This window comes from Halichondria panicea, chromosome 15 (assembly GCF_963675165.1).
Source record: "Halichondria panicea chromosome 15, odHalPani1.1, whole genome shotgun sequence".
Classification (NCBI taxonomy): Eukaryota; Metazoa; Porifera; class Demospongiae; order Suberitida; family Halichondriidae; genus Halichondria; species Halichondria panicea.
The window spans coordinates 5,967,230-5,981,790 of NC_087391.1; the positions used below are offsets into that span (position 1 = coordinate 5,967,230).

Consider the following 14,561-nt stretch of genomic DNA (forward strand, 5'->3'; position numbering starts at 1 on the left):
GCGCCCTGGGATTTCCCACCCCTAGCCAAAATTCCCCCCCCCCCCCTGGAAATATGATGATGTCCTACCAAATTGTACAGTCATTCAGATAGATCTATACATGTAGCTATAATGATTATTCTACGTGTATCAGTCAAATCAGTTGAGAAAAAGCCTCTTACATACATCAGGAGTGCATACATGTATATCCAATCTAGCACAATGACATGGTACAGTTCAAAAGTTAAGACAGGAGATTACATACACAAAATGCATGTATATACAATTATTATTATGATACCCTTTGAAATTTAAACTTTACAACATAAGCAGAGCATGTACATAGTGGGACCTAGCCTCGAGACCAGGCCGATTAAAATACGTATTTTAATCGGCCTGGTCTCGAGGCTAAGTGCATGGGACCAGGCTCTGTACACACACTATATAGAGGTCAATTTGAGTACCTTTTCTGCTTTGTTCAAAACATTTTTTATTAATATCATTTCTGGTATTTCTTTTTCGCCAACACAGCCTCCTTTGGCACCAGAGGCACTATTCACCCCCTCATAAAGGTCGACTTACTACAAAACAATTATTAAACATCGACTCTTTTGTAACGTCGACTCAATTTTATAACATAGACTCATAAACATTGACTCCGACTGCTAATATCGACTGCTGTTTATATAAACTGGTTTAAGGCAATAATAATAAGGTCGACCGATTTTTATAACTGCATGAAATGAAAGCACCGCAGGTGCTGATGCCTCGGTGAGGTGCCAAAGCTACTTTTGCAAATTAATTTTGCTTTGCATGCAGGAAGAATCCAGAGGAACGCCTAGATGGGCGTGCCAGTCCCCAGCCATAAAAGGGGGAGGACATGTATGAACGTACATACGTACTTCTAAATGGGATGTTTGATTATGACAAACAGGGAGAAAAGAGGAGAAAAGAGGTGCAACGAATGCTCTGAACGTAAAAGAAGATTGTGGTTTGTGTCAAACATGCAAAGACAGTCATGCTGTTGGGGGCAGTATACGCAAGAAACAATGCTGTCAACATAATTATATATATAGAAACTGTGTTTAAACAGTTAAAATGCAACTTCATCATTGATACTCACCGGTACCAGCACAATGCAGGCATCTTGTAACCAAGACAATCTTCTCAGAGTATTCGTTGTGTACCTCTTTCTCCCTGTTTGTCATAATATATATCTCATGCATTTACATGCAGGTATACATTCATACATTAAAGCGTGTAGTGTTTACTGCTTTGTGGCTGAGATTAGATGGGCTCAGGAGTGTTAATTTCTCCTTAGCCTACAAATGTATAAGGAAATATTATGGTACCAATAATTATGTTTGAAAAGTGACGACATATACCTGTCTTTGCGCCTTTATTCGTAATAATCTCTCGAACAGTATAATTATAATTATGTTACTACATTTTGTTGTCTCCACTTTCTTTCCCGTTAAGAGTACTTGCTTTAGAGCTGCAAAATGTGTTGCCTTTGTTTCTTAGATCCGAGTGAATGGCTGCTGCATGGGTCAATGGAAACACCAAATGATGGAAAGTATCAACTCATGTACATGAATGTGTACGCGACACACACACACACACACACACACACACACACACACACACACACACACACACACACACACACACACACACACACACACACACACACACACACACACACACACACACACACACACACACACACACACACACACACACACACACACACACACACACACACACACACACACACACACACACACACACACACACACACACACACACACACACACACACACACACACACACACACACACACACACACACACACACACACACACACACACACACACACACACACACACACACACACACACACACACACACACACACACACACACACACACACACACACACACACACACACACACACACACACACACACACACACACACACACACACACACACACACACACACACACACACACACACACACACACACACACACACACACACACTACTACATATTTATTTTGACTAATGCCTTGTGCTAACTCCAAGAAATGTAGAGACTATATACACACATGTCACCTAAATGTACATGTATAAGCATTAATTAAGCCTATACCACAAAAATTAGATAAGACCCTAGGTTTTTCCCTCCAAAGTACCACAACCCAGTAGTCACATGAGATAAGTCCTAAGAGAGCCTCCATAACAAAGCCAAGTAAACTGCATGCAGCAACCCACTCCAAAGAACATACATATATGTCTTGATCCTTAAACTATGCGCTCAGGTAGACTACCACCTTAGTCAAGTAGTGGGTAGTCATCACCAATTGTCCAATCTAGTTATCAGTAATAATTCCAATAATTGAACACCATGACATTTACTACAAAGTGAACATTGAACTGTTGTTGTATAAATGAGTAAATAAATGAGTATAGATATATCTAGATATATATCTACTAGGTGAACACAAAACGTAAGTGATAGCTCAGAAACTTAGAACAATCTGTTTAACATATTGAGCATTTCCACTGTTCACGGATGTCATGTTGGTCAATCCTCACGCAATTAATGTGGAACCAACGTGGACAGTAATCACATCCCACCCAATTCTCCTCGTCTCCTGCCTGCTGGCACTGCTGACAAATGTTTGTGTCGATCTTTTTGTTGATCTTTTTGTTCATGCGTCTGCGTTTCACCACAGGGGTGGTACTGTGTCTCCCCTTCATCCGTTTGCTGCGCTTCAACACAGGAGTATTGTTTTCAGTGCAAAGTGTAAGAGCACGCTTTAGTTGTTTGTCACGGCTTCACCACTGCTCGCTGGATCTCTGTTCGTACCACTGTCTGATGGAGGGGATGTAGTTGTGGACATATCTAGCTGGTGTGACTTCTTCTCAGAAGTTTCTAGGTTTGTGGACATGCTTGAGAGGCAGTACGGCTTGGCAAACGTGGCCTTCACTGAGTATGCTGTTTTGAGGATCTCAACAACTATCAGAAGCCTGCAGAGTATAGAAGAAGCATTGATCGCTCATGAAAACTCCGATGATTTAGAGGAAATAATTGGTTATGTAAACGAGCTTTCTGACATTTTAATGGTGCTACAATCTGTTTGGAGTAGTTATGAGGAGGCCATGAAGAATACCTCGGTGGTACAACGAGTACCACCTACTGTTGGTAATGGTAGAGGAAGGCCACGGTTTGACATAACACAGGAACAAATTGAATATCTTCGCTATCTATCATTTAGCTGGAGTTCAATTTCCTCGTTGTTAGGAGTATCAAGAATGACACTTTACCGGAGAAAAAAACAATTTGGCATTTCTTCAACAAATTCGTCTCTGACTGATTCTGAGTTGGACGAGCGTATTCGTGAGATCCGTAGAGAGCTACCATACAGTGGTGAAACAATTGTTATGGGAAGATTAAGAAGTATTCAGTGCTGTATTCCGCGTAAGCGTGTCAGGGAAAGTATCCGACGAATTGACCCACTGAACACTCCTTTACGATGGGGAAGGAATCGACACTCAAGAAGACCATATTCTGTTCCGGGTCCTAACTGCTTGTGGCATTTAGGTAAATAAGTTATAGTATGAGTGTTTATATCCTATGACAGTCACAATATGCCATGGTTCACTTTCAAAGTAGTACCGTGGATGCAGTATATGTAATACTTTTTAACAAGCTAGACAAAATTAATTATCTGCAAGATTTTGTGCCAAACTTGTCTAGTCTAGGGATCACAAATACCGCAGTTGGCAGCCAGGGGAGGTTGAAAGGAAGTTGAGATCGTGCTCAATTAAAGCTATAAATGTGCTGAGTTGGCGCTATTATTATTGTGTCTAGTCAGCCTTTTAGTTATACTTATTAAGATATCAAGAGCTAGAGATGAGGAGTAGAAGAGCACCTACACGCCAGACTCCTGTCCAGGAAGAGAAGTCTCATCTCCGTAGATCTAGTACTTTAGCTAGGAGAAACCTTAGTTGAGAATTTTAAATCAGAAGGTGCAGTGATCAATGTTGTACAGCTTGGGGTGAGAAAAAAGTCAGACCGCTCATTTTCTTGATGTCCAGTAGTTATCTATGAAACTGTTGACCAGACACAAAAATAGCGCCGATTCAGCACATTTATAGCGATATTTTTTGCATGTGACTTAACTTCCTTCCAACCTCCTCGTTAATCGGTTGGCAGCACCTGCATGAAAGTAGGATGTATTTATTCATAACCATAACAAGGCATTATGTATATTATTTCCTTTCCAGATGGTCATCACAAGCTGATAAGATGGCGTCTAGTGACCCATGGAGGCATTGACGGTTACTCCCGCCTGATTGTCTACCTCCACTGCAGCTCAAACAACAAGGCATCAACGGTTTATAAGTATTTTTTGTCAGCAGTTGAGGAGAACGGTCTCCCATCACGTGTGCGTACAGATTGTGGATTGGAGAATTTTGAAGTCGCTCGTCACATGCTACAACATCGTGGTCTTAACAGAGGTAGCATAATCACTGGTAGTTCCACGCATAATCAGCGAATTGAGCAGCTATGGCGTGATGTTCACGGTGCTGTCACGAAATTGTATTACGAACTGTTTTACCACTTGGAGGAGTGTGGACTCTTAGACCCTCTAAATGACATGCACCTCTTCTGTCTTCATTATGTGTACCTACCACGCATAAATAGGGCCCTGGGTATTTTCAAGCGTGCTTGGAACAATCATGGAGTACGCACGATGCACAATGCCACACCTCAACAGCTATTCACGGAAGGTGCCCTTCGTATGCACATTTCTGGATTGAACCCAGTTGAGTATCCCAACAGTGAGTATTCTGAGTACGGTGTTGAAGAACTTCATGCCGATGAAAGTGATGATAACTCTGACTTGGAAGGTGTTCATGTCCCTCAAATGGATGCTAACAATCAATATTCTCATCTTATCGAATTTGTGAGCAATCAAGTCAATCCACTTGCTGAAAGTGACAGTCTTGCTATTGATATTTACCAGCGTGTGCTGCGAACAATTGAACAATCTATTAACAATATAACCTAGCTGACTTTGTTCATATATATATACTCACATATAGACATCACTTGTTTGTCAGTTTGTATTATTGTGCATGTGATTGATCCTTCAAGATGGGAGGCTATAGTGATCGCATTATGTATAATTGAAAGCAGGTGCTGATGCATCAATCAATTATTTCCAACGCATGTAAAATATCAACCGCGAACGCTTGACGTAGCAGCTAAGAATTTTTGTTTAGCTTGCTCCAAGAACGTTGTTAAAAGAACAAGAAAAAGGTTGCACAGCACTAGTGCAGTCAACTCAACTTACTCTAGCTCCTTGTCTGGCTAACAGTAGCCACAGTTAGGCTGACTAGCGCTAGCTATAAATGCGTCCTACAGTGTAAAGAACACATACGCTTCTTGTCATTCTTTATTTCCTTTAATTTAGTCAAAATCTTTGATCTCCGCTAAAAAAGTTCAGACTAAAGTGCTCAGACGGTGTCTCTACGACAGCGGCTGATTCATGAGACTACAATGGCTGGGGCTATATAATTTTGGTGTATGTGTATGGGTTGATTTATACTATGTATAAAGTGACTATAGCTAGCTGTAGAAATTAACATCTCTTCGCACAATACTCAAGGAAAAGAGAGCTGCATGCTGTACTGTCCTCAGAGGAAAGTAATTACATTTCGTTTCCCCAATGGAGCCACAACTGTTGAAAGATTCAGCCTGTCATGACAGACCGTATAAAGGCAAGATTTTTTATAATTATTACCACCTTCATTATAATTATATAGGATTTGTACGAGCATGTGTTCTGCTCCAGTCAATTGCAAGATACACCCTGCTTTGGCTTGTTCACTACTTATCCAAGGCAATGCATGGATCCACTCTGTCAGTCTGAAATTGACCTTCCATCCGCTATTGCTGTTGAGCTAGAATCAAAGGATCTCAATTTTCCGAACCCCTTAGACTATCTTCATGACGAGGCAAGGTTTAGTATAAATTTCAAAATTCAATAATTGCAGCGCTTTGGTATAGTAGATAAGATCTGGATATAACATTATTGGAGAATCAATCTCTCCGAACTCTGCTTTCTCTTTTAAGAGTAACAAAGTACGCTTCACCCTTACCCCTAGTGTCGTTGGCTTTAGGTACAGCCTAGCTAGCTAAAGTCTATTTGAGTTGAGTTCAACCCCGGAAATTATGTGGTCAATTATGGCTTCGTTTATGCTTTATATGTGTGGTGGAGTATGCCTGGGACTTTTACATGGTACCCTTACTATAATGACCTGATATGTCCTTCGAACCACACAATGTTTATTGTAATATTTATTTTTAGGGTGACTTACCAGCTCTGAATGTGAAAGAAGATGCTAAGGTGTTACGTAAAGGTATGTATATAATAGTAATTATGCCTCGAGGTGTAGCCACACGAGGGATACGGTAAAGCTGACTGTGTATCTGCATGTGTGTCTTTTCCAGCTTTAACTGCTCAACGGTTGCAATGCGACGAAAACTAACAGCTTCTATGCTTTGAGCCACGTTGTTTTGGATTTTGCTTTGTGGATAAAGTGCGTCCAACCTCCTCTGAGTTTGCATAGGGTCTATGTTGTGCTTTGGAGGAATGATGTGAGAATAGGCGATTTGATAGGCTGTTACTTGTGCTTGAGAATAAAAGAATAGCATAATAGGAAATTATCTTGAGCATAACAACCCCTACCATTACAGCATCAGCACCTGCGGTGCTTTTTTACACAGCAAGTAGCATGTTACAAACAAGAAAATGTTGTGGCTATATAGAGTCGAGGCAATAATTATTGTTTCCGCGAACGTATGCATAGTTGTGTCTACTCGTTAATTTTGTTCCTGTTAATACATGTGTACACTATAAACGTTGAATCCCTTTTTATTAGCGGATAGTGCCCGTCAGCAGTTTATGGAGTCACTGGCTCTCAGAAGCAGTCTTCCTTTCATCATCACTCGCCAGCATGTGTTTGAAGAAATAATACTTCTCTACCGCAACCACGAGCAAGATGTCCTGCAAGTGTATCCGTTAGAGTTAAGTTTGCTGATGAGCGAGCAATGAGTTACGAGGGATCTCTTTTCTGCGTTCTTTGAAGAAGCGTATAAGAAGCTGTTCGATGGATCCTCACTTCTCTGCCCCATTGTTCATCCCGGAATGGATGTGTCCAACCTCAAGACAGTGGGCTTAATCATTTCTCATGCATACTTATTAACCGGACTGTTGCCTACTCGGGTTTCATTTCCATGTCTAACACAATCTGTATTAGGTATTGATGTTGTTATATCCTGAGGGGGTGCTCTTAGATTGTTTTGTGGACACCATTAGTAATCATGAAAGAGATATCATCAAGCAGGCAATTCAGTATGGTGCAGACTCGAGCTCATTCACACCTTCCCTCCAATCAAATTTAATAAACATCCTCAGTCGCTTTAACATCCGTGAAATCCCAACCCCCCTGAATCTTCGGCAAATGCTAATTAACATATCCAAGTACGAATTTCTAGCCAAACCTGTGCATGGCTGCTCTTGTTTTGATGAATTTAGGTGCACCAGCTCAACATAAGCCTTTTTGGAAAACTGTCGACGTAAACAAATTGCTATCTATTTATCGTGCACAGAGTGTTTCCACATCTATGACTCTCAAAATGTTTGAGAATGCCGAGGGCGCAAATGAAATTCAAACACGCATTTTGCTGTACCTCAGACAGTATATTGGGAATATGTCGAACGATGAATTCGTACATTTTTGAGATTTGTAACTGGGGCTGCAACCTGTTCATCCCTGCAAGTTTCGGTGCTTTTCAACAACACAGACGGATTTTCGAGACGACCTATCGCTCACACTTGCTCACCCTCAATTGAACTATCTACAAGCTACCGCACATACAAGGAATTTGTGGATGAATTTAAGGCTTGTCTTAATTCATCATACGCATGGCTAATGGATTCTGTCTGACTCAATAGATATACATATAATATGTCGTGCCTCACTATAATAGTATACATGTATGCATGCATGGCATGGGCCGCATGCATGGCTAAATTATCTGACTCAATAGTATAGATATTATATAATTATGTCATTGTGCCACACAATTTGTGCTGATGTATTTCGTTTATATGAATACAACTTCCAGAAATGACTTGACTGTGCTTATGTATAGGGAGTGACAATTAACCATTAATAACTGAAATTGAGGTTCTTAATTATAGTAATTGTCAATAATTAAGAAACTCGATGGTGCTCAAATACACATTAATACCAAAGTCACTACTTTCAGCCATTGGGTTTAGTAATTCTGACAATCATGTTCTGATGAATTTGAAGGAACATTATATACACGCACTGTATATAATCACTCTGCTCTAGTGCATGTGCCATCTTTTGCTTCATATGTTCGTCCACTCATTCAAATGCCATCAATACTTCTTTGAAATCATATAGTGCACCTGACACGAACACTTGATGAGGCGAGAGATTGTGCTCTGTCCTAACAACAGCATGGTCATCTCACCCATCTCAAAACTCAGCTATTGAATTGGTAAATGAACATAGTGGAGGGCAAATCGATGAATATTATTGCTTGGGTCTAGGAAGCCACTATGCTCGAGATAATAGAAAAGTCTGTAGTACAACAACTGCCTACAGTCATGCAACGGTGTAAATCTCTCCAAAAACGCTCAATGCGTTGATTATGCACCGAACTGCCTGTTCATACTATACAAACTTAATTTTTAGTAATAAATTACCTGATTGCGTACAACAATTTAATTGATTCTCGACCTATATGTACCTATTATGCGAATGCATGGTGATGCCGATGGAACATCGGGACAGACACATGCAACTACAAGCAGTTAAGCTATTTATTTCAGCTGTATGTTTCACGTAAAAAAGGTATGTATGGCAGCTGTATACCTATTTCCTAATAGTACCAGCAGCATGCACCTACACAACTGCATGCATGCATGTGTACACATGCACACTCTTGAGTAATTAAAAGTGTGACAGGCATAATTCAACTGCTCAACCTAGCTTGCTTCTATAAGCCATTGCATAACACCGTATTGCTGGTTACAGGAATTTCAGTAAGTAAGCAGCCGTCAGGTGAACATAATCATAATAATAATTATACTGAGTGGTATAAGACATCTTTTAATATAGTTGCACATAATTGTACACTTGTGGACACAACAAAGATCATGCAGAGTTATTGGAAATGGTTATATTGATGTACTATGATAATAGCTGTCCATCCAATATAATAGTGGTGAGGAAAATAAGTTATAGCTTTAAGTGGTGAGGAATAAAGTTATTATGTAGCTAGCTAAAGCAACAAAGTCCAAGCCAAAGTTCAGACTGATCTTTGACAATGTATGTATATAATTATACACAAGTACAAATTCAACCATCACTTCACTTGTCTCCTAGAACTATGCGCATGGGTCCAAAGGTCAAGAATGCAATACGCAATAATTTTCTAGTGTCATTATCCTTGACCTTTTGACCCTGTCGAACCTCCTCTGGCACCTACCTAACACTTTTTCTAGTCCTCCACTGAATTTCCCCAGTATATACATAGGAGAGCCAATGGGCACTAAAACTATAAAACTCTCCTATATTACTTCAGGGAATAATTAATGCTCGGTACTAAATCTCTCCTATAATAACGTACAGCTTTCATTGGGTGATGAAAATATGTATGTATTGGCATTCTTGCATGGTTAAAGTAACTAGCTAATTTTTAACCTCAGTATAGTAGTCAAGGTCAACAAGGTTTTTCACAATGACAGGTGTCTAGAATACCACACAGCATGTTATTGCACTTGAAACAGGAAACATGACAATAAAAAGCTGTTTATAAAACACCATTTTATATAAATTATAATAAATATCGTATAGCAGGTAATTCGTGGGGTAAAAAATTCGTTCAACTCGAAAAACGGTGGTTTTCGTGAGTAAAATTTTTAATTAGTCTCATGGCCTGCATTGCATTCCTACATTCCGGTAAGCCACGCCTACGTTAAAATTTCGTGGAGGTCAGCTTGCCCAAGCTAGAAAATAACGAATATTTTAACCCACGAAAATTACTCGCTATACGGTAGTGATGTAAAGTAGTAAACAACAATTGACATTGTGCATGGTGAAGCCATTATAGGTACAGTATACTAAGGCAGTCTTGATCTGAGACAGTCAACAATGTAGTATGACCAACTAAGGTGCTGCTAGACGATGAAGTGAGTTGGCCCTTGAAATAATTATTATGACTGATCAAATTCAGCCTGAGGAGCAGTTTTGGAGGTACACCTGAGAATAGAAGGCACAAGTGGTTTCTTATAGGATACAATGTCCACTATAATAAAATTATTACCACTATACTGTAAACATGTATACACTATATTATAGTTAAGCTGGTGATTTTTCCTTTAACCCACTAGCCTGGTCTAAAATAACCCTGATTATAAGTTTGTAATTATAGCTCACCAAAAAACTTGATCAAAGGAAGTGTGTCATAAATTTCTTTTAAGTGGAGGTAGAGGTAAAACAGAGGGGTGAAAGAGGGAGACACCACGAGACAGTCCAACATGCTCCGATCTGATACTTATAGGGAACTTTCACCTCTAAGTCTCCACAGCAAGCGCTATTAAATGTAGTGCGCTGTTTAAGATATTACATGCGCGTTATGGTACTTATACGTTATAGTACTTAAAGCTTCATGCACTGTTTGCATAATAATAATCTACTAACCACCCACGCATAAAATAATTAATTGTATGGCCACATGAGCTTGAAATAATACCATGAGACTGCTGTTTAATCGCTGCTAACTCACATGTATATAGTGTACTTACAATATTTTCTGTTCAGCTGTTGTTAAATGTGGCTTCGCAATTAATCTCTTTCGGTCAGCAGATTTTGGTAACACAAGAGTATACATCTGTATATTGAATAAGTCGTTAGAAATTAGCATTATGAAAAGAGTGTACTTTCCTTATAACAACTGCACACATACGTATATACAATTCACATGTAAGTTTACTACTCACTGAGCTGGGATATAACACAGGCACATGGAAACCTATCTCTATGTCATGTATTCATGTATAACATTACTATAAAGGGGTGACATACCAGGCTTTGTACAGATACCAGAAATGAAGCTAGAGCAAATGAGAATAAACGCTTGTCCAGTTTTGGTACTATGCACCCAAAAAATGGTTCTTCTTATTGCATACAAACATAGACACCTAAAATTTCAGCCCAGTTTACAGAGGCATAACAGAACAACATGTACATGTGTGTATAATCAAAACAGCACAACTCATGTTTTCATTGCAGGTAATTGTTTACGTTGAGTTTCATGCCATACATTGAAAGGACTAGATGTTGGATTAAGTTGAAGGTACTTGCTTGGCTAACCTTTGTTTAATTTCTTTCCACTTTTCTGATGCAGCCTTATTTCTGTCATAAAAACATTGAAACACCCTCTGCATAAATGCACATGACGTTACAGAACACCCAATCAATTTGAGAGAAAGGAATGAAGACACACAATTAAGATCACGAGTGGAACTGGTTACGACCATTAAGAGAAACCATTATGTATTATAATAATACTGTAAATTGTTTGGCCACTACATTAATACTTCATTTAGCAAATTTAAAGTATAAGTATATACTCTGTTCCTAAGTTATTAGTACAACCCATGGATATCAATGTGTGCAGTAGCAGTCATGCACATAATCTAATTTCATTTTTATTGGGTAAGTATAGAGCTAAAGTATCCTAAAGCAATAATTATTAATAGCTGCTCAACAGAATCAAGTGGGATCTAAAATAAAATACTTGCCTTTTTTAGTGAAGAACTCCTTTTACGAATATATTTTGTGGCAGTTTCTTTGCACACAGTATCATCATCATCGTCATCATTATTTCGACCACACACTCTTTTCCTACATGCTCTTTTGTTGGCAATTCAATTCTGCAATGGAAGAATGTATGTACATCTAGATGAATTTTATAGTCAATCAGAAAGTGGTGCACTCACTAAAATGAACGAGTACAGGATCTACAATTGTATATTATACCAGTACATCATTGTACACTATCATGGTGAAACATAGTCAAATACATAGTTAAAATAATGAGTGTGTGGGGGGGGGGGTGAGAAGACCAATAGTGTACGCATAAGACTAAGCAAATTAACAACGTGTGCTTATAGAAATTACATTCCACCATGACACAGTTACCCAATGCATGGACATAAATACAAAGCTATAATATTATCGGCTATATATATATGCAATATTTACGACTATAACCTATAATTATATGTACGGTGAAATAGGCGCAAAGTAAACTTTTCAGTAATTAGCTAGGGGGTGGGGTATGAAATACTGGAATACTATAATTACAGACTACACACCGGCCACAGTGCACCACAACTACAACAAAAGTAGCCTCGATTCCAGGCCAGGAGGGTTGAAGGGTTGGAGTTGAACTGGTCAGCTACCAATGAATCATTATGATCAATGAGAGTGAAGGACCAATATCATGTGACATTTACAGCGTACTTCACTTGTCACTGGGGTATGACAATGAAACAGTCAAAAGGTCATAAAATATCACATGCATGGGGTTATCATTCACGCACTTCATCAAATAACTGATCAAAATGAGGAGCTAACTCTTCAGCATGGTAAAAGTGGACCTTATTGACCCTGTCGTACATATACGTATCCCCCTACACACTCTTTGTAACTTTAGGAGGTACGTTGTATAGTATTCCCATGCTTGAACTCAAAATCATGTCACACATTCTAGATAGGAAGTTGACCCATTCCCAGTGGGAAGTGGGACTGTCAACTACTTTAGCTACATGAGTGTATAATTAATAGCCCGGGTAAGAGGTTTTGGTCAGGGCTACAATGTACGCCTTCAAATGTTATAACAACTTTATTGGCTTATCCAGCTGTTGAACCATAAGCAGTTATCAAACTTCTCCTTGGACACATTATTCATCACATCATCAAATGCCTTAGCAATTAACAGTTTGCTTTTCCTGCTATGCATAAACTCCACTTTAGCCGTCTTTGACTTTGATTCCAGTGATCCTGCTACAGTCTGCAGACACTGTTTCAGCTCAGCTAACGTCACTGTCAAGCCACCATACCACGTGGGTGTGCTATTATCTTGTACAAGTAGCTATGGTGATGAAGACACTCCAGCTGCCTTCTGCACTCGTTGTATTAGCATCAGTCTATCCAAACATGCGATAATTATAGATTAGATACAGTCAGCACGCACATACCCATCTACGGTACACGGGTAATACTTGATTACAACACATAAACAACTATAGTACCTATAATAGAGCCTGGAAATAACATGTGAAGCCTGGTGATTCTACTAAACCACACCCAAACGTCATATCCGACCGTAATAAAACATACATTAAAAATATAGTTTGAGGCAGCCAGTACACGAATGGCCCATTTCAGGGCCACAGTATCTGTGCCAAACCAAATGGCCGGTATATCGAAATGGCCGTACTTTAGAGAGCTGGAATAGCGAGAGTTTACAGTATGTTATGTTATCGCTTCTATACTAATTAAAAAGCGAAACATAGATGAGATGAAAGTTCTTTTAAACAAGCAGAGCATATGCAATCCGTTCTTTCCTAGGTGCAGCGGGGTCGCGAGGGTAACAACGTTCATCTAGTGTGAGAGTGAATACTGTCCCCCGAACAAAATTCAGTAGTCGAATAATGTCCCTCCCTGCATGGTGAATTATCAGCAGCAGAGATATTTGTTCCAACTGGTTTCTCCAACCAGAAAGAGTTGAATACTTTAAAGTGGAAAGAGGAAGTTTATTTAGACCCCTCAGGGCAGCAACCATGCAGGAGTATAAAGCTGATGAGGATTGAGACTATTTCTCCAATTTCCCTGCATGGTTAATATTATGAGTGTAGTCAGTATAAACTTTGTTGCAGTCTGCAAATATTAACATCAATATTTACAACAGGACATGCACTGCTCACTATATAAGTTCGTATATCTTATAACCTCCGACGTTACAAATCTCTACATTCCAAGAACGGCACACTAAAATGCTGCAAGAGTCTCTCCCGGCAGATACGCTTTTCTCACTTCTTCCCCCCTCCCCCTGGGAAATGGTGTGGCTCCCAGACTATTAAAAACGCCCGGATACGATCTAACCAATGGATACAATAGTATTTAAACTTAGCAATACCTGATTCTATTATCACACATGCACAGGTAACTCCAGGACATCTCCCCTGCAGTATAATCTTGAAGGTGACCAGCAAGGTACAGCTAGCTAGCTTAGGAGCCAGACTGCACATAACAACAGGCCCTGCATGCACTGTGAGGGACAAGTGGGGTCAAAGGTCACGCAGCCCGTTTGACATGCCCCCCGTGACGTCTTCATTTACTTCCTTCGTGTAATTAGACTGGTTGAATTTTGTTACAAACGGCGTGCCATAATAGC

The 14,561-nt window shown here is 39.6% G+C and overlaps 1 protein-coding gene and 2 long non-coding RNA genes across 6 annotated transcripts; 2 read left to right on the top strand and 1 right to left on the bottom strand.

Moving 5' to 3' along the window:
* Positions 1 to 2,869: 2,869 nt before the first annotated feature.
* Positions 2,870 to 5,138, top strand: LOC135348364 (uncharacterized; the record flags this gene model as incomplete). The annotated part of the gene is given in 2 exon segments (XM_064546548.1): positions 2,870 to 3,587; positions 4,274 to 5,138. Coding segments are annotated over 2 exon segments (1,506 nt in total), but the record flags the coding sequence as incomplete, so codon positions are not given.
* A 3,354-nt stretch (positions 5,139 to 8,492) lies between these two features.
* LOC135348465 (uncharacterized) lies at positions 8,493 to 11,734 on the top strand. Its single transcript, XR_010398758.1, has 2 exons — positions 8,493 to 8,591; positions 11,390 to 11,734. It is a non-coding gene; the product is annotated as an uncharacterized LOC135348465 (long non-coding RNA).
* On the bottom strand, positions 9,906 to 14,455 carry LOC135348464 (uncharacterized). 4 transcript variants are annotated; one of them, XR_010398757.1, is made up of 7 exons: positions 14,304 to 14,455; positions 12,478 to 13,311; positions 11,902 to 12,033; positions 11,471 to 11,538; positions 10,903 to 10,988; positions 10,535 to 10,708; positions 9,906 to 10,357 (listed from the first exon to the last, which is right to left on the bottom strand). It is a non-coding gene; the product is annotated as an uncharacterized LOC135348464 (long non-coding RNA). The 4 variants fall into 4 exon arrangements; XR_010398754.1 differs by having other exon boundaries at positions 9,907 to 10,357; positions 10,535 to 10,691; XR_010398756.1 differs by lacking the exon at positions 11,471 to 11,538 and having other exon boundaries at positions 9,907 to 10,357; positions 10,535 to 10,691.
* Positions 14,456 to 14,561: the final 106 nt, after the last annotated feature.